Source organism: Pseudomyrmex gracilis, unplaced genomic scaffold (genome assembly GCF_002006095.1).
Source record: "Pseudomyrmex gracilis isolate BER0280 unplaced genomic scaffold, ASM200609v1 scaffold_2, whole genome shotgun sequence".
Lineage (NCBI taxonomy): Eukaryota > Metazoa > Arthropoda > Insecta > Hymenoptera > Formicidae > Pseudomyrmex > Pseudomyrmex gracilis.
In genome coordinates this window covers 1895138-1916016 of record NW_018020586.1, presented here as the reverse complement: position 1 = coordinate 1916016, position 20879 = coordinate 1895138, and the positions used below count along the sequence as shown (strand labels likewise).

At 37.2% G+C, this 20879-nt stretch overlaps 2 protein-coding genes across 9 annotated transcripts in view; one reads left to right on the top strand and one right to left on the bottom strand.

The window, feature by feature from the left end:
• The window catches only part of LOC109854627 (tyrosine-protein phosphatase 10D), a 29528-nt gene extending 15132 nt beyond the window's left edge, over window positions 1-14396 (top strand). Inside the window, exons 2-20 of one of the 4 annotated variants that reach the window (XM_020427916.1) lie at window positions 851-1097; window positions 1292-1567; window positions 1687-1893; window positions 2744-3097; window positions 3229-3401; window positions 3530-3893; window positions 4004-4273; window positions 4354-4662; window positions 5016-5294; window positions 5764-6173; window positions 6317-6694; window positions 7730-7922; window positions 8200-8214; window positions 8378-8546; window positions 8684-8936; window positions 9098-9355; window positions 9477-9861; window positions 10423-10512; window positions 11057-14396. In XM_020427916.1, the coding sequence (XP_020283505.1) occupies window positions 851-1097; window positions 1292-1567; window positions 1687-1893; window positions 2744-3097; window positions 3229-3401; window positions 3530-3893; window positions 4004-4273; window positions 4354-4662; window positions 5016-5294; window positions 5764-6173; window positions 6317-6694; window positions 7730-7922; window positions 8200-8214; window positions 8378-8546; window positions 8684-8936; window positions 9098-9355; window positions 9477-9861; window positions 10423-10484 (4602 nt within the window). In that variant the 3' untranslated portion in view covers window positions 10485-10512; window positions 11057-14396. The remainder of the gene's footprint in view (window positions 1-850; window positions 1098-1291; window positions 1568-1686; window positions 1894-2743; window positions 3098-3228; window positions 3402-3529; window positions 3894-4003; window positions 4274-4353; window positions 4663-5015; window positions 5295-5763; window positions 6174-6316; window positions 6695-7729; window positions 7923-8199; window positions 8215-8377; window positions 8547-8683; window positions 8937-9097; window positions 9356-9476; window positions 9862-10422; window positions 10513-11056) is intronic. The other 3 variants (XM_020427925.1, XM_020427933.1, XM_020427941.1) reach the window with 3 other exon arrangements.
• Window positions 14397-14496: 100 nt separating this feature from the next.
• On the bottom strand, window positions 14497-19652 carry LOC109853491. 5 transcript variants are annotated; one of them, XM_020425670.1, is made up of 7 exons: window positions 19377-19652; window positions 19120-19152; window positions 18912-19012; window positions 18655-18754; window positions 17596-17777; window positions 16992-17238; window positions 14497-16447 (listed from the first exon to the last, which is right to left on the bottom strand). In XM_020425670.1, exons 3-7 carry the CDS (start codon window positions 18960-18962, stop codon window positions 16359-16361), a joined length of 669 nt encoding a protein of 222 aa, XP_020281259.1. In that variant the 5' UTR covers window positions 18963-19012; window positions 19120-19152; window positions 19377-19652; the 3' UTR covers window positions 14497-16358. The 5 variants fall into 5 exon arrangements, with proteins under 5 accessions (XP_020281259.1, XP_020281275.1, XP_020281266.1 ...); XM_020425686.1 differs by having other exon boundaries at window positions 19410-19652; XM_020425677.1 differs by having other exon boundaries at window positions 19430-19652.
• Window positions 19653-20879: the final 1227 nt, after the last annotated feature.

Sequence of the window (20879 nt, the reverse complement as noted above, 5' to 3'; positions counted from 1 at the left end):
GTAGATCTCACAAATCGAAACGTTCGCAAGTTTCAAGTTGTGTTACTTCGAGGAAATTAATTTACTGTTAAAGTGTGTTGAAGGACACACTGTCGAATTAAAAAACTTGACTGCTAATTGAATAAAGAAGTTTTTTTCATTATTGCATCTCGTATCAATGGAATCATGAAGAATCGATGATGCGATAAACGATCATGTATTTATGTGTGTGCGCGCATATAAGCTTGATCTTCTAGCCTCTTGAGCGTCTTTAAGGACAGCGAAGCCTTGACATACAAGATACGCTGCTGATTTTATAACGGATCCTTACTAACACAAGTTAATCACGGATCAGTTACAATATTGCACAGCGAGGTCGTATAAAAGCACATTACTCGAGAGTCGAGATGAATATGAAATACAGTAACTATTGTTGTTACCTAAAACAGTTAGGCGCGTATTCCCATAACACCCACATCTCTGCATAAAAACGTGCCGAATAAGTTAATTAAAAAATCGCTGCATAATGCAAACACGCCTGAAGTTCTTCTAATAAGAAGATACGCTCAGAGAAACAATCCTTTAGTTGCGATTAATTAGTCAGTTTTACTATAATAGTAAAATTTTGTTGCAGATATTTAAACTTTTGTAAAAAAAAATTAATATTGTTAAAAATAATTTCGATCAATAATTCTTTACTTTTATGTGATAAGACAACACGTGTTGCCAGTTTCATTGTTGTTTTTTTACTCTAAATTTATCTTAAATTTTATATTCCTAGAGTTATAATAATTTTATAGCAAAAAGGAGAAAACGACGTTGTCTGTATGCGCATGAATTAACGGCGGTTTCCGTATGTTCCGCTGTACAGGTCACGTACTCGGCTGATCTCGCGATCGAGATACCGGGCAACCTGAGCCAGGGTGGTTCCTGGTACCGTTTGGATTACAGCCCACCGGTCGGCTCTCCACCGCCGAACACCACCATAGCCGCAACTGACATCGGTGATGTCATAAAGTTCAGGGACGGTTTGCCCGGAACGAGATATGAATATTGGTTATATTACAGCAACAGCACGCTTCACGATTGGCTGACGTGGACCGCGTCGATTACGACACGTATGTGTAATTCGATCCTGTTATCCTTCAGCGACGAATTACTATTTCATAAATACATTTCTGCAATATACGACCGATATGCTTTTATAAAATATGATTTTTCTGTTTTTTTAATTATTATGTGAATTGCACAATTTTTTGAAAACATGCGGTGTTGAGCAAGACGCCAATTAATATAATTCCGTTCACATCAGCGCCCGATCCTCCTTCGAATTTGACGATATCGGTGCGAAATGGGAAAACGGCGATCGTGTATTGGTCGCCTCCGGCTCAGGGAAATTATTCGGGTTTCCGGTTACGCACGCAGAGTTTCAGCGACACCGGAAATCCGAAGACCAGCGTCATTCCTGGCGACTCGGTGCCCTACACACTCCGAGATCTCACACCCGGGGCCACGTACTCGCTTCAACTCTTTACCGTGCTGGACGCCAAAGAGAGCGTTGCTTATACCAGCAGAAATTTTACCACAAGTAAGATAGAAATAAACATTAATATAATTTTATAATTTTTACAACTATAAGATACTTTTATAAATGTTTAATGTGAAACAATAAACGTCTGGCATCACGTGTGTGTGAATCATTTGCAGAACCGAACACTCCGGGAAAGTTTATTGTCTGGTTCAGAAATGAAACGACGTTGCTCGTATTGTGGCAGCCGCCTTATCCTGCCGGAATTTACACACATTACAAAGTTAGCATAGACCCGCCAGACGCAATAGAGTCCGTTCTATACGTAGAAAAGGAAGGCGAACCACCCGGTCCTGCACAGGCGGCTTTCAAAGGACTCGTTCCAGGTCAGCTGTTTGCTATCGTAAATATAATTGGAAGCGCGCACATATATTGAAGAACTAAATTATTATATCAGATACAGATAAATTAAATTGCGTTACATAAATATGTTTCGAAAATATGTATATTATGCATGTGTGTTACGTCACGAGAATACGATTTTGAACACACAGGAAAGTGTCTTTCACTTACAAACGAGCTCATGTATAAATAATTTGCGCGTTTTATCGCAAAATATTTGTACGCGAGCGTTTCAAATCAAATTGGCTTCATTATTTCCTTTTCTCCAGACACACGAAGCGGAACTGTTTTAGAGTCTCGAATTGCGGAGAAAGTGCACGTCTACCGTAAATAGAGCAACTCGTAAATTCCAAAGACGAACAAATCGCTTTTTTTGTATCAATATTTGCTTTCCCAATATTGAAAAAATGTTAAAGTCGAAATTGTTTGAATTTGTAAAAAAGTTGATCGAAGCTCTCGAAAGATGATTCTCTAGTTTATTTATTGAATAAAACAAACAATTAGACACAATTCACATTTATCGATTTTGCTACTATGCTATTTAATGTTTTCGCTCGTGTGTGTACAAGTGCAACGATTATCACGACCGGTATTTTTTAGAAAGCAGTAAAGTTATGTAATAGAAAAAAACTTGAAGTGGTATAAAAATTCGAAGTGAAACTACTTGATTCTAAACAAGATTTAGTTACATTAGTGCGATAATTATCAGTAACATACCGCAAACTTCTCTTTATTACATTTTCAAACAACACCGCAAACATTTAAACAAAAAGAAACAATTATTTTTCAAAAGTTGCGTTTTTTTTTAAATTGTATCTGTATTTCCAATCGCAGGTAGAGCGTATAATATTTCCGTGCAGACCGTTTCGGAAGATGAAACTTCCGCGCCTACAACAGCTCAGTATCGCACGGTGCCATTGCGTCCACTCAACGTGACCTTTGACAAGTCTTCCGTCACGTCGACTTCCTTCCGCGTATTTTGGAACCCTCCTAACGGAACGTCCGAATTCGACAAGTATCAAATATCGCTCGGCAGTAACCGGCGACTCACGCCTGTCACGCGAAATCGAGACGACGAGAACAGCTGGGAGTTCAGGGACTTGGAACCCGGCAAGACGTATCAAGTGGTCGTGAAAACGGTTTCTGGCAAGGTCACCAGTTGGCCGGCCAGCGGGGATGTCACTCTGAGTACGTGTCCCACTTTGCACGTGTATATTTCGCTTCTTAATTTAGTGCTTGCTAAAAAAAAAACTGCTCTTTCTATCTTCAGACATTCTTAACACCGTATTATTTCTTTTGATATTTTTATACGTTTGTAGAGCCGCTACCTGTTCGCGATTTCAGGGCGGTGCTGGACGAGAGAACTGGTATGGTAGAAATCTCGTGGAATCCAGAGAATTCCAGTACGCAAGACAGTTACAAGCTTCAATATCACGAAGTAGAAACAACGATCGGCGGCGACAGCAACATTTTGACAACCGACAAAACAAAGGTGAGCATGTTGCGAATCATTAAGCAGCGTCCGCACAAAGATTTTTGCGGACAGTGTGTTTGAATTATTTGATTTGTTTGTTCAACGTATTTTCATGACATTTGAGACGCAAATTTTATTTTGAACAGGTTACACTGGAAGCTCTGCTGCCAGGAAGAAATTATTCCATAATAGTCCAGGCGATCAGTAACAAAGTCGAGTCAAACGAAACCGTCCTGTATCAGGCGACACGTCCTGCCAGTCCTATAATTGAGGATCTGAAGCCCATCGAGAAGGGCTTGAACATTTCTTGGAAGAGCGACGTGAATTCCAGACAAGAGAAGTTCGAAGTAACTCATAACAGAAATGACACCGGTGAGAGCGCAACTACTTTGACTACGGAATCGCACATCGTTTTGGAAGATCTTTATCCTGGCGCAGCTTACGAGGTCAAGGTCTTCGCTATCAGTCATGGACTTCGAAGCGAGCCGCATGACAATTTGCAAGCCGTTTGTACGTTAATTAACTTTTTTGTTTCAAATCTCTAAAAATAATAATTTTTTTTGGTCTATTATTGATTACAGGATTTTCATTCAGTTTTTCAAAGTTTTTATCCTTTTTAGTACCTCGTCCGCCGAGAAATCTCAGTATCGAAAAAGTCACGAGCAACACCGTCGTCGTGCACTGGGAGGCACCGACGAACTCGATATTTACCGAGTACTCCATCAGATATCGCACAGAAGACGATCCCAGGTGGGTCAAACTTCCCAGCGTGCGTGACACAGAAGCCGAAGTGGCGGATATGACGGCCGGCGAGAAATACACCATACAAGTAAACACCGTAAGTTACGGCGTCGAGAGTTTGTATCCGTTGCAAGTGAATCATACAGTCAGTAAGTATACAAAAGTACATCTCATTGTGAAATACTTAATACGCAAAAACACATATTTTTAAATACTTTTTTTACTTTAGGACCCAATCCGGTTTTAACTATTACGCCGATCATTGACTCAACCAACGTGACTCTTGAATGGCCGCGGCCCGAAGGTCGTATAGAGACTTACGTTATAAGATGGTGGTCGGTAGAGAATCCGGACGATACCAGGACGAAGAACGTTAGCGGGAGCAATGACGTAACCGACGTTAGTTTTGAAGAGAACACCGTGCACACTGAAAAGGTTTTAATTGACGATTTGGTTCCCGGAGTGCAGTATTTCTTTGTTGTCTACACGGTGTCCTACGATCTGGTCAGCGACATCAACAATCTGACCACAAGAACGAGTGAGTTGCAATCATTATTGGCTAATCTCGTCGTCAACAACGAACAAAGATTCGTCGACGTTGTTATTTTTCGTTGCTTGAAAAGACTCGATTATTAACGTTTTTCTCTTTGCCTGAGCATGAACAGCTAACAGATACATGCGACATCTTATATAGGTTTTTCTGTTGTTTACTAATTATGTCTATATATTGTCCATTGCGCTTTTCTTTCTATCACGTTATTATCTCTCTCTTGGAAGTTCGTAATGCCGAGTTCATTCGAAGGCTGACGTGAGCGAATTGAAAAACAATTCGGTAGGGATGAGATTTTCACGCAAATCGAAGACAAACAAAAATAAAATGTTAAAATCTAGTGCCGCTGCTGCAATCCGAAGTCGTCCTAGTGATCGATCCGAACCTACCGAGATCGTTGACGTTGAGATACACGCGAACGCCGATTCAGTCTTCGAGATTCGATCTCTACCGGTTCAGGATTAGCGATGAGAATAACACCACGAAGGAGCGCACGGTGGACGATACCGATACCAAGATCACGTTTGTTGGATTAACACCCGGCAAACTGTACAACGTGACTGTTTGGACAGTAAGCGATAACGTAGAGAGCAGACCTCTCGTCCGACAAGATCGACTCTGTGAGTATATGCGATGCCACGTAACAATTTACACTTCTCTCTTTATTGGTACATGAGTGGAACTGCTATGTTTGCCAGAGAGATCGTTTTTGTTTGATTAACGAATTCTCACACGTGTAATCCACTTGTAAGCGTGGTAGCGTTGTACAGTCTCGAGATATACCACTCTTTTACATATTGTTCCATAATACTTACGTAACACTGTTGTAACTTTGTGTGTTCATGTTCAAAGCAACTGTACGCGGTGAAAAGGTCGCGGTGAAGAAATAACAGTAAATTCATTGTAGTATATATTTCACATTTTTCATACGTTTAAAAAATGTATCTACAACAGCTTGTATATTTTATTGTCATACATCGAGAAAGAGAGACGCAAAATTTTCAAACTCCTCCTACAAGTCAAGCACTCGATCGAAAAAAGCTCTCGCTCGGCTCTTGTTATTAGCCCGAAGATAAATATTATTTTTAGATCCCGAACCGATCAGTGAAATCCAAGCGATCGATATAAATGATACGAGAATCACCTTGACCTGGGACGCCCCGTACGGAGAATACGATGCTTACGAAGTGCAATACTTAAATACGGAAGGAAAACTCATCCAAAATATAACCTCGGTCAACGTGATCACCATCTTCGATCTGAAGCCGCATAGAAATTATACGTTTACTCTGATTGTACGTTCGGGCACAGAATCTTCTCACTTGAGAAACTCGAATCCCATCAGCGCCAGTTTCACGACCAAGGAATCGTACCCGGGAAAGGTCGAGAAGTTTCATCCAATCGACATCCAACCGAGCGACATCAGCTTCGTGTGGTCTCTGCCTGCTCACGAACAGAACGGTGTTATCAGAAAATTCAGCATCACTTACGGTTTAGAAGTAAGAGTTTCTCTGTGGAAATATATTCGAGAAATTTTTGTTCTTTACAATTAAAAAAAATATTAAACAGCCGCAAGTTAAACTGTTACATTGCTTCTTCTCACGTTGAAGCGGTACCCTTGAATCCTTGTCTGTTTCACTAGGGTTCAACTCATACCCAAATGCAGGACTTCAGATCGACCGATTTCCGCGGTGTTATCAAGTCTCTCATACCGGGCAAGACGTACATCTTCCGAATTCAAGCGGAAACAAAAATCGGCTACGGCCCCGAAACGATCTGGAAGCAGAAGATGCCGATATTGGCTCCGCCGAAACCGTCCACGCAGGTGGTGCCGACCGAAGTCTGCAGAAGCAGCACCACGATCCAAATCAGATTCAGGAAGAACTACTTCAGCGAGCAGAACGGCGCGGTCACGTCGTACACCATCATCGTGGCCGAGGATGACAGCAAAAACGCTTCCGGTCTGGAAATGCCCAGTTGGAGAGACGTTCAGGCTTACAGTATTTGGCCTCCTTATCAGGTAACGTTCGTATACAGTAGATTTGTAAAAAAGTGTAAAAATAGACATTTGCAAAATTAATGTAGCTGTAAATTTCTAATACATTATTGAACAACCGCGATATAGTAGCAAATAAATAACTTGAGATATAAATCTCGACTCTCGTTACATAAAATATATATTCTGAGAAAAAATTGTTTATGATAATTGATGCAACAAATTATATACCGCGCGCGACTTGTTGACTTGCAAGATCATGGACGGGTGCCGCAAAATGTATGCGTTGTGTGTGACGTAGATCTACAATCACGCATAAACGTCTGCGGGCTGCGACCATGTACATTATGCGCAGACCGAAGGATACGCGTCTCGTAATCTAGTTGCAATCTGAAACGGCAAAAGTGAAGATGTGATTGTCGCGAAGCGCTGACAGTTCGGAAGATCGAATTGCGATATCGTGTTTGACACAATTTACGCGTCAAAATAATCGTAAAAAAGAACAAAAAACAAGTGTGCGCAAACAATTTGCAATACAAAACTATGTAAATTCGACGAGTTTTTTAATTGTAATAACGCGACATTTTATCACGGAATGTGTGTCGCGAAAAATTCTTATCGCGTCTCTGTTATGAAAGAGTGTATAAAATTCAGCCATGGAGATTTTAACCGACATAATTTTAAACACCAAGAAGATGCTCACGCGGGTGCTTATAAAAATAATAATAAATTTTCTATAACTAATGCAATCATAGCTGCGAACAAAACATACTTTATTTTATTATCTGCTGTACAAAAATATATTAAACGTTAAACATTACTTGATAATTTATATTCATTAATTTTTTCTACAAAGTTTTTTTGTCATAAATATGCAACGAAAAGTGTTGAAAGTAACTGGTTTAATATATTTAACTTTGATAAGAATAAATTTGAAGAATAGCGTAAAATTTAATAGTGTAATTTTTAATTAAAAAATATCACTAATCAAAATTAATTTATTTTACAGTAAGAAAAAGGTGCACAACGCTTATATACGTCTATAAAACAAATTTCCAGGTGATGGAGCCGTATTATCCTTTTAAAAACGGCTCAGTTGAGGACTTTACAATCGGCTCTGAGAACTGCGACAACAAAATTGGATATTGCAACGGCCCGTTAAAATCCGGATCTACTTATCGGGTAAAGGTGCGCGCGTTTACCGCACCGGACAAATTCACGGACACCAGCTATAGCTTCCCTATTCAAACAGGTGAGAGCGATCGAGTGGAAAGTCTTAAGATGTGAAAGAAATATTGCGTGCCGATTAACGTATCCGATATTTTTTACTAAACTTGACCGCTAATCAATACTTGCATACATGAAGTTTGTAATAAGTAAAAAAAATATATAACTATATGATATGTGATATATATTGACGCATCGGATACGATAAATGGTTTTAAAAAGCTTATTAGAGGCACACTGCGCATGTAGTGAAAGCCTCGCTAAATTCATGCCTCGTTATTTCGTGTACATGTCTGCCCAAGGATTGCTGCTGGCAGGTAAGATCTCGGAATGAAAATTTAAAGTTTTATCCTCTTTGTCGCAAAACACGTACGACAGTTTTATGCGAACGCATATTTGTACAGCATTTAATCCGTGAATTATTCTTGGCGTTTGTCTAGCTCGTTGTAACGCTCAAAATTCATTATGCGTACCGAACAGATAAGGACAACACGGCCATCATAGTTGGTGTCACCGTCGCCATAGCGTTGCTACTGTTCCTATTGGGCATCGGTCTATTCATGCGAAGAAGGAGAAGTCAGGGTCGCAAGACGACGGAAACCAGGGCGACCGATAACTTGTCATTGCCGGATAGCGTCATTGAGACCAGGTGCCGAGAAACTGAAATACTTTATTTTCGAATTGAGACAATAAGAAGTTGCGCGATAAAAATTATATTACGCGCATTAAAAACAAAGATTCTATTTACAATAATAAAATATCAAATTTTTTCTTATACGTTTTCAGCCGACCTATCAAAGTCGAAGATTTTGCTGAGCATTATCGCACCATGTCCGCGGATTCCGATTTCCGGTTCTCGGAAGAATTCGAAGAACTGAAACACGTTGGAAGAGACCAGCCGTGCACCGCGGCCGATTTGCCTTGTAACAGGCCGAAGAATCGCTTCACGAATATTCTTCCATATGATCACAGTAGATTCAAACTTCAACCTGTCGACGATGAAGAGGGTTCCGACTACATTAACGCTAATTACGTTCCGGTATATAAAAATAAAGCTTTTTAAATTAAAATTAACAATAATAAATTTAAAAAATAATTAAAATAAAGCTATTTTTTTAATTAAAATAATGTGAAGTTTTAATAACGCACAACAAAAATTATACATTTTAATTTAATTTTAATTTTATTCTTCTATAATAGGGTCACAATTCACCGCGGGAGTTTATAGTGACTCAAGGACCGTTGCATTCGACTCGCGACGATTTCTGGCGGATGGTGTGGGAGAGCAACAGCAGAGCGATCGTGATGCTGACGAGATGCATCGAGAAAGGAAGAGAAAAGTGCGATCATTATTGGCCAATGGATACTTTGCCAGTTTATTACGGTGACATCTGCGTCACGATACTGAACGAAACCCATTATCCGGATTGGAGTATCACGGAATTCATGTTGTGCAGAGTGAGTGGTCACGTTTCTTTCGTTCACACTCACATCATCTGTCAAAATAATCCTATCAAAATAAAGTTCATATGCAGTTTGCTGTTTATTTTACTCCGTTTTTCAAAATGCCGTGTCGTAGGGCGATGTGAAGAGAGTGATACAGCACTTCCACTTCACCACCTGGCCAGATTTTGGCGTTCCTAGTCCACCCCAGACATTGGCGAGGTTCGTGCGGGCGTTCAGAGAACGAGTCAGACCCGATCAGAGGCCTATAGTCGTTCACTGCAGCGCCGGGGTAGGTCGTAGTGGTACCTTCATCACCCTCGACAGAATATTACAGCAGATACTGGTGTCGAAGTACGTTGACATCTTTGGAATTGTCTGGGCAATGAGAAAGGAACGAGTCTGGATGGTTCAGACGGAGCAGCAGTACATCTGCATACATCAGTGTCTCCTGGCGGTTCTGGAGGGCCAGGACACAACCGGGCCACCGCGGGAGATTCACGATAATCAGGGATTCGAAGGTATATATGCCCTGAAACATTTTGTCAGTCGTACGAGATGTTGTAAATTAATTGGAACAATTGCGGAACAACTAGAGAGAATGCACACACACCGTAATGGGTAATTGAAAGTATCTGTTTCTGAAGAGTTAAAATGTTGATGACAGTCGGTCGGTAGTGCATGTCACATCGATAAAAGATCCAAAGTGGAGTAGCTGTAATTTTTTAATCTGTTTTCGTACGCGGAATCTTTCTCCTGCTCACATGGAAACAGGTTAAATAGTTTACAAACGATATATATTACCTATTTTCTCTCTCAATGACAAAACAGAACTGACAATGATAAACAAGATAGTGTAAACGTTTTGCAAATACTAAGAAGAAACTAAGAACGATTTATGTTCGCGCGATGGTGACGGTATATATGTGGTGCGGTGGTGGTTGTAAAAGAGCACACATGTTATTTCTCCCTTGACAAGTGAAAGTGATGGTTTACCCCTTTTTTTGTAAAACGGTATCACTTCCTTCGCCTAGTAACTCTCACACCCCCCTCTCTGCAATCTTTGCGACCTTTGTATTCAGGCAAGAATCGAAGCTCGGTCGAAAGCACTATGAGTCCTGCTGAGGATGAAAAGGAGAGGTGACCTTCGAACGGCGACTCCTGCGTCGACGGTAATTTCGATCGTTGCTTTTTTTCTTCCCTGCATGAGAAACTGAAATTTCACCCTTCCCCGAAATGTACAAGTAATTGTTGTATGCTGCATGTAAAGAGATACAAAAATAATCTCTATACGTAGTTTTCCCAAATTAATATTTCATTAGCATTTCTTAAAACGCTTGTTCATTTGTATCACTTAGTCACGCGACTTGTATGCAATTGCGCTAAAAACAGCAACAATCACGATGACCGATTAATTACCAAAATATTTAGTAATTAATTTGGTTGTCCAATTTTTATATCAGACACGATATAAAACAATATATTGCTATTTTATTCCTGATTAACAAATCCAGATTTACACGCTTTGAGTTTTTACAAACACTTTTTTTTATAATTGTGTGTAAGAAAATATCAAAAAAATGTTTCATATATCAATTTTATTCGCGATTATATAAAAATTGCTTGCATCGAGCATGATTGCGATGTATAAAACAAAAATCAATTGCGCACGATTATGTTCAATTGTTTTCTGACATTTTGTTCACTATTTTGCAGATGACGAGGGAATAGCCGAATCGGGAATGTGATGTTTCGATCGCTGCTTGGAAATAATAACTGATAGTGACGAAAGAAACGGATCTCTTGTTTCGAAGGTGTTTGAATTCTCGACATTTTTCGAATTACCTTGGAAAACGCACATTCGAAAAAACGACAAATCAGACAAAGACAATAGAAATAGCGTAACAAACGATTACGCGGATGTTAGATCACGTGTGGAAATTGACGAAGGAGATTTCTCGGAATGAACGATTTTCCAAACAGCTTCATGACAAAACAAACAACGAGTAAGCACACGTGTGTTTTATTCTTATATCATTTACATATCGACAAACAAGCGTGTTCAATCTCTAATACACGTAGAATAGTTCGAGACTAATGATTAATTGAAGATATACGATATAAAACGGTATAAAAATAGCGTAAATCTGATGATTAAAGAACAGGATGTGGAACAATGAAGTCAAAGCAAATTTTTCAGCGTGGGAATTAAATATCACATGCGCTGATGTTTCACGATTGTGCAAAAAATCGGTGATCACATCTTTACTAATATACAACTTTTATGTGTATAATATCTTTATATACGGATATATGTAAGTAGCGAGAAAAATGATAAAAGAAAACACAAGCGACGTTGATAAACATAAGTCGTATGTATTATAATGAAAGATGCATATTCCACTGGTTTTATCATAATGGGGAGGGGACGGGGAACTTCGAACCACATCGCATCCGCAAAATGAGTCTTATCACGTACAATTTCGTTAGTTAGACATATTACGTACGGCAAAAGAACAAACAGCTTTTTCTATCGATCATTGCGAATTTTTAGACGTCTCGATTTTTACTCTAACGTATAAATATTTTCCTTATCACAACTCTCTGTTTATATTCTATATGCTCTACAAACGTAAAGATATATCTTGCAATATTTTTTTAAATAATTTTGGCGAAGAAATGAGAATCAACAAATAAAGTTTGCCAAAACACAAAACGCAAATCGTTCGACGTGTTTACTTGACTAATCGTTCGAAGCAGCGAACCGTCCAAGAACTATATAAAAACGAGTGCTAAGACAACAATAAAAATAAGATAACAATTTAAATATGATAACGTTATTATTAAAAAAGCGACTTATCTGAAAGGAAAAAAAAATATCAAAAGGATCAGGCGCGGATGTGAATGTGCGGAGCTTTTAATCGATCCTTCTTTTCGGGACGGACGAAAACAATATCAGTGGGAACAAGAAACTCGCATTTTTGTAGGAGCCATATCAGTTTTGGAAAGAGTAAAAGAAAAAAATACATAAAACGTGTGTATATGTGCGTGTAGATGTGTGCGTGCATGTATGTAGCTAATCAATTATAAAGCCGTTTAGAGCGATACATATTGGCCTCTTCCGTCGTATTGCAGATCGTGGTCGCCGTTGGAGAGTAATACAATTTTAAAAACCGATAAGATATAAAGCAATAAAAAAAAGTGTTTCCTGTAGCAATCGCAGATGTAGTCGTGTATATCGAGACAGGCTTTAACTTCACGTAGTAATAATAAATGAGATAATTGTGGATTAATAAATTTGCAATTTGCAAAACGAGTTTTCAGCGGTTTAATCGGTTTAGCGGAACAGGTTGAATTATTTTCGTAAAATGAGCAATCGTTTCGCATTTTTTTAACGTTTAATGCCATTTCGAAGTGATATAAGAAATGCATGTACTTAATTTTGTTAATTCTCGACAAAGGCTCAGCAGAATGCAATTGATTGCATGTGAGTAGGTAATTTGTTTTCGTACAGATTAGAGTTACGATTGAAACTTTATCGCGCGAACACTTTAGAAAGAGATTTTAAATTAAAAAAACAAAACAAAAAAAAAACAAACAAACAAAAAAAACAAAAAGAAGATTCGTGTTCATCATGTATTTTTGGATGAGCATTTACAACGGTCACATTGTGAACTATATATTTACAAAACGATCGCAGGGACTGTTTTTAAAGGTTCATCACATTTTATGGCACTATATACACAGGATTTTATTAATCCGCTTATTATGTATTAAGGATTATATTAATCCGCTTATTTTTGAGGACACATAAACATAAAATGTTGCATGTAACGAGTATATAATACATTAAAGCAGGCGCTCTATTAAACATAAAGATATGAGATTTATATATACATATACATATACATATGTAAAACATTGTCTTGTTCAAATGCAGCTATACAATTTTTCATATTTTTTACATTATTGGAAACGGATTACCGAAAATTTAGCTCTCTAGAGAGGGAAAGAGAGAAAGAGTTGAAGAAAGAAAATAAAATTTCATACGCGTACAGTAATCTCCGCTTGTAAGTTAGTCAATGGTGGTTTAGAGGAAAATAATGATCACTTTTACATATTTGTTCTATCGGCGTTGTTCTGTGCGCGCGCGAACACGTACGCAATACGTTTAAAACATAAATACATATAATATACATATAATGTGTGTATGCATACATTGTAACGTGGGACAAACTATCGATAAAATACGTGCAATCAGAAATAACTTACAGACGACTTACAAGCGTAGATTATGAGATGATCTTATATATGTAACTATTACAAATATATATATATTACATATATATATATATATATATATATATATATATATGTATATATTTACACACGTACGTACGCACGTCGATAGTAATCATAATGCTGTTGTTACGCTGCTACAATACACTATCAATGTCGATTTATTTCGGAAAAAAATGCGGAAGATATAGTGGAAAAAAGTATAAAGAGAAAAATATTGATCTCTCTTTCTAGTATATAATTCCGCTCTTTGTACAACTTCAATTCCTCTTACGAATATTACGGCTTTTAGCGAGCGCTTGAAAGTCATTGTTACAAACAATTCAACGACCGATTTAATAAATTGTTTCAATACTCGAATGACACAAGAGGTTTTTAGATATACTAAATAAATTTTTTTATCGTATTTTTAAGTTGTAACAGCGGATGTGAGATGTAAGTGTTACATCGCGAGATAACGTTCGACGATCTGTTGCAACTTTCATTTTATATATATATATATATATATATATATATATATATAAAATCCGCGTATTGTAAGGTTGTATATTTTATTCAACTTTATACAACACAACACACGTTGACGTTATTGATTACGAGTTTATCGTGAATTCTTCAACGCTATAATATAGTGTGTTTTTGCGATTTTTAATTAAGCAAAACATAATTTATATAATCAGAGACTTCTTTTTTTTTGTATTAATAGCTCAGCTCAAATATTTTCTATTTTGTTATCGCGTTATCAGTAACTTTTAAGAGATGTACTAATATATATATGTATATATAATATATATATATATATATATATTGTTATATATATATATATATATATATATATACACATATAGGAACATTACTTAACATAATACTATTCTAATATTGCAATTGTTATTCGTTAATTAACACAATTAAAGTTTTTTTCACGATAAAACACAATAGTTGAATAGTTTAAAAACGCGCGCATTTCTACACGTAGTTCTTTTCAAATAATGAAAATATATTTAAACACGCAGAGATACAAATCTACACGTGTCAACTCTCAAAGAAGTAACATTTTTGTGCAATTACTGTTCTTTCATACAATTAATTAAGATATAATTAAGATCTGATAGATTTTATATAATTTTTGTGAATTAACGTTGACGGACGGATAATACATATTTTAACTCCGTTCGAGAAATTTACTCCGTAAAATTAAATTAGTTTATAGCACTTGGACTACTTTGCATTACTTTATTCTGTGATAAATTATGATCGTCGATCAAAGACGAGGAACAAAAGACCCGTCAGAAACAAATGCGGTAGGTCTTCCGAAAACGAATAGCGATTCTCGCCTTTTATCATTACCATCTGCGCTAGTAGTACGTGCCAATCGAATTGCCGTCGAATCGATCTCGTTTGACGTTCAGACGGAATTGCTAAATGAGATGTTTAACGTATCATACGTCTGCGGAGCGAGATATTGTAAATAATCTTATATTTAAGGTCTCATATCAGGGTTAAAAATTCATCGTCGTTCTTAAAAAAAAACGATTCCCTGTGAAAAGCGATAGCAAAACCAAGGACAGTAATTTTGTTTGAAATTTGCTTCAAATCGAGAAACAAAGAGAGAAAGACATTTAACAAAGTACAGTGGACTCCCGCCAGTAGATCCGCCAGTAGATCCGCAAGTCCGCCTTGCCCGCCACACGCACAAGTCATTCCCCTGACCATGTCTGCCCGCGCGAAGTCGTAGATAAGGCGGCTTTACTCTGTCGTCTCTCACCATGCTCAATAATCTCGAGGCGTGGAAGAAGCTTCACTTATAGATCTGTTTTCGAGAATTTTCCGCTCCTTCAGCCCCGAGGGCGGATCTATAGCGAGAGTCCATTGTATCCCGGCTGCGTTAATATGGCGACTTGTTTTACGTGCAATTTGTGTCGAACATTGAGATACACAGCAGAAGTGACATTTGCGCAAGTTTTTTCTTGTTTTACTGTGATTTTTCACAAGGAATCGACGTTTACACAAAACGCATACTCCGCGTAGGTCTAATCTCTTTTGTAAATATATTTTACGCCGAGACTGCGAGAACAGTCCGATTATGATATACGAGAGAAAGACAAATACATGAATCGAGAGAAATCTCGTCACACTCGTCTCTCGTTTGAATACGCAAACTCGTTCAATTATTATTATTTCTGTCACGCGTTAATGATATCGTGTAATACATGTGTCAGCATATATCTGAGAATTTGTACAACGTGCGAATCACACACACGAAGGGACACGGGTTGTCCCGTGCGCGCGATATATCGCATTACACATATACGATTATACGAAACGAGGGCGGAGGGGCAACACTTGTATAATAAACGTGGCTCTTCCAGTATAACTTTTTTCTCTCTTTCTTTTACCTTGCGTCTCTGATAACTAAATATCTGTTATTATCTTACAGTTAACAAGTAGATGAGAAGTACACAAGTCATATAATTCGTAAACAATTTTATTAGCAATTCACATATTAAATACAAGTGCGCACTCTTTAATAGATGAAATTTGTACGTACATTTACATATATTTAAAAACCGTGTTGATAATAATTTTTTTTATAATTACATAAATTTGTATAAATATTTTGTATTAATATTTGTATAAATAGTTTTCTTCAAATTGAACAGTGACTAGATCATGTCTTTACAGGCTACTATTTGTAAATAGTTTTTTTAATTTTTTCTTTTCAATTTAATGATACTTCTGATGACAGCGAATAGTCGAGATTGCTGGGCTTGTAAGTATTGGATTTCGTGGCGATTTCAATAGAACGACCTATGTAAGTAAAATAAATTATTAACATACATTATCAAATTCTCATATCAACAAGTAAAATGTGAAATTACCGTCGTACTTTATAAGCTGTAAGCGCGGTATTTTAAACATTTGCGTAATTAAATTGCTTTTAGTTTTTAAAATCAACAAGTAAAATATAAAATTATCATCGTACTTTTATCAACTGTAAGCGCGGTGTTTTAAATGTTTACGTAATTAAATTGCTTTTAGTTTTTAAAATCAACAAGTAAAATATAAAATTATCATCGTACTTTTTTAAACTGTAAGCGCGGTGTTTTAAATGTTTACGTAATTAAATCGCTTTTAGTTTTTAAAATATTAAAAAAAACAATAATGATATCATATGTTATACAGTTATATTTTTTTCAGCAGAGAAAAATGGCGCAGCAGTGAAACGCTGCATTTATGTTTTAAAGGAAAATGTTCAGTTCATTGATTTGATCAAGGTCTTGTCATGCCTCGGCAACGCAAGAACTCGTCCGCCAATAAAGAACCACTTAAGTCACGTTAAATCTTTACTTTCCTCTCAGTTGGCTAAGAATTCTGGAGAAAATTCCACGCGCCATGTCTTCCGCGGGTTTATCGATAACTCCATTGTTCTTATTATGAGAATGTCTGTGTAATATACGACTCAGCGATCCTGTTCGAGAGGAAACGAAAAGTTTTCTGGGCGTGCTGTCTTTGTCGGTGAGCTTAAGCATCCTGCCCAAAGAGTTCGTTTTTGCTTTCCTCGATGCTTTATCGTCATAATTACCGACGCTTGTCACATTCTGAGTAACAGAAGAAGCCGAAGAAAATACGTTAAACAAAAAACATATCACCATAAATCGGTAAAAATCTTTTGACATTTTTATTCAAGGTGACGCGTGAGAGAATGAAAATATAACAAGGATAAAATTTGTAATATAATATCTCCAGTTTTTTTAAGATAAAATTTGTAAACGTATTACAACAAAAAACTCGTTCAAGGTCGCGTACAATGATTTGTCTTCACTATCATGACACTTTCAGGATTCGAAGTTCCTTCATGTATCATAAGATATTACCGAAGCTCGAGAGCCGCGTCGTCTCAGAAGCGCCCCTTTACATTTGTAAAACACGACGCCCCGAGGAATCAAATCACTTACGGTATCTAGGCCTAAAGAAGATGTTCCCTCGTTGAGCGTACGCGTCTTAAACATTCTTCCCATTCTATCCAGTGTGGCGCTCTTCAATCTTCTGACGTCCTGCATAACGATCTCGGTCTTTGTCATCGTTCGTGGCAATTCCGATGATCTATTATTCTGCTGCCGAGTGTCTACAGTGTCCGCTGTAGTTTTACAAATTTTGTAAATATCTAAACATTTCGAAAGCTAACATATTCTCTGTATATATATATATATATATATATATATATATGTACAATATATATACATATAATACGCCAAGTCAATAGCGACGCAGCCGATCGCGCTTTGCCGTTTGCTTTAACAAATAAACCCGTATTCTGCCCGTATGTCGCTTTCAACAAATCGATCGATAACTAGTCCGCCAATCAGGCTGCAGTTGCAACAATAATTACGTATATGAGTAAGTCCCGTAATTGAAACGACGATTTACGTGAATACGACACGCGTATAGCGTCAACTAAGCGGCGGAATTATTTGAAAGAACAAATGAAAGTAATTTCATTCGTTACGCACATCAGGGATTGCAAGTGAGGGAAAAATTACACTTGCATAGGATAGATTTTTTTTTTGTTTTTAATGGAACCGCAGGTGGCGCAATGAAATATAAATCACTTGGGGGAATAACTTGTTCCAAGAAGTTTGACATCGAGTACGAAAAGTTTAGAAAACGAAAAAAACCAAAATTTCTAAGTCGATCGACCTTGGTACGCAAAATTAATTTTCATGCAACAGAAAATGATGCACCAATATTTCAAAATCTTCTGATCGCTCATTTCTCAGTTTGCGTTGCATATTTGTGCCATCAATTGTACAATAACGAAAAGCAATCAGCAATAATAACAGAGATGTTTGAACTTCGAAGGAAAGAAATTCTTGAGTTATTTTTTCTTACAAGAGAGATATAAACAAAGACGTTAATTAAAAGAGTGAAACACACTGCGTATGTATACTGTTGCGTTTACGTGAAAATTAAGTATGACAAATACACAGCGAGCGGAAGAAAATTAATTGACTCACTTAGTGATAGCCGGGATGCACTGGGTTCAGGCTCGTTAATTGCTTCCTGCTTTGCTGACGTTCTGTTATTTTCTTCGTGACGAACATTATTAGCGATGACCTAATAAGGTATTTACGTCAACGCAATTTCGCGTCAATTGCTATATTTTGATATTTTGTTTACTTGTGAAATATTGGCGACGAATTGACGCGAAAGTAAAATCTTAAAACTTGAACGTAGCGTGCGCTAGAATTGAAAATTCGAGTGCGCAACTAACCTGCGATCGATTTCTCCCAACGATTTCCGTATCTATCTCGTTCGTCTGCATCGCGTTTTCGATGGCAATTTTTAGGTTACTGCCGACGCAATCCTGGATTTCTGCGTGAATTTCGAATAAACGATATAAAATCGTGACGACAGTACGTGATTTAATATTAGATACGGTGGTGATAAACACAGTTACATATATACACACACACACTTACACACACTCTCTTCCTCTTTTGCTTTTGCTCTTTCTGTGTAATAGTGAAAAATATATTAACGATCTAGCGATTCGTCACTTCGACACAAAAACGCGATTCATAACGCGAGATATCGGTTTCATTTCCATGAGAAAGCGCTTCGTCAAGAGACTCTTACGATATTTGGACCAAAATATCTTAACTTATTTCGCGAATGAGATATTGAATTTCAATGAAATGAAAGAAAACGCGCAGCCTGTACGTAGACGTTATATTACACGTCGTATCGGATATGACAGATCCAGTTTTACGGGGGAGTTGCCATCGAAACCTTTTGCTCTCTTCGGAAACGAAATCTTCGGACAATGTTGCGCTAACAGAATGTATAGTTTTGAGAACTATTCTTTATCGGATATCGAATTGGTATCTCCACATTCTTCGCGGTAGAAAGCTCTCCGCTGACAGTTGTCAAAGGAAATAAAGAGCAGCCTTAAAATTTTCGCCGATAACAATCGCGCATTAGTCACTCGGAAATGTCTTCGTATCTTTCGAAAAAAAACGGCAATATGGCGGAAATGATGGACGTTACATTACGTAGTTGCTCTTTTATTTTGATATACAAATACGGGTCGCGTTAATACGTGCAAATTGATTCGAGAGTGTACGGAGTAATGGGGTTTTAAAAATTTACGAAACCTTTTTGTTCGCGATTGAGAAATTAGATAATAACATTTTTCAACGTTTTACTTTAAAAATGACGAGTTAAAATAACTTCTTTGCAATTCTGTACGCAAAAATAGATCTTCCTATCTGAATCATTGTCTTCAAATGTGTGTGTGTGTGCGTACGCTCACATGTGTTTGTATTCTCCCGAAGAAAAAAAGAAGATAAAAGGAATCATAATTAAACTGTCCGGGAGAAAAAAGTCTTAAGTACGTTTTCATGTAAGGGAGAACTCTTGACACTTTCACAAGTAGGATTAAACCGAGTGATTAAATGGGTCATGAAGCACAATCCTCTCGGGATGTTGGCTAATTGTCGGTGCGATGTAATTCGTCGAAGTACCTTTATTGATCGATACTCCTTTGGTTTCACTTGATGTACAAACAAGGAGTCAAATCGAGCGTTTATTTTTTGCAATAATATCTATTTTACGCGAACACTCACATCGTTACATCACATAAAACACCAGTGACACAACAAATATAATCTTGTAGAAATAGAGAAATTATTAATCGGTTTTTACACACAATTTTTAAATAATGAATTTGTTTACGACATTTATTGGATTTTGTTATTTACTGAATATCATTTGCATAAATAACGCACGTCATTATCATCCCAACATTAGATTAAATCTATTTTAATACGTAATTTCAGCAATAAATAATTTATTCCAATATTGCTACTTACGTGTATATATATGTGTATATGTATATATATATATATATATATATATGTATTTAAATGCATAATTATCATTGATTACAACGAGTTTATTGGTTAAATTAAGTATGCGCATATTGTTAATTTCAAAGTATAGACGTTTTTTGAGAGTCTACATCGTATGACGATTTTTCAATTGAAAAATATCACAATATAAACGAGACAAAAAACGGTTTTGCGCGAAAGATCGTTCAGTTTTGCGCGTTTCTTTCTCGCGCCGTAAAATTTTATGCTTGATAAATTTCGGACTCGTATTGCAAAAGATAGCCTTTTGGCAACGCGACGAAATTTTAATGCAACTCAACGGGAGAACAGCGCGCGCCATTAAAGACGAT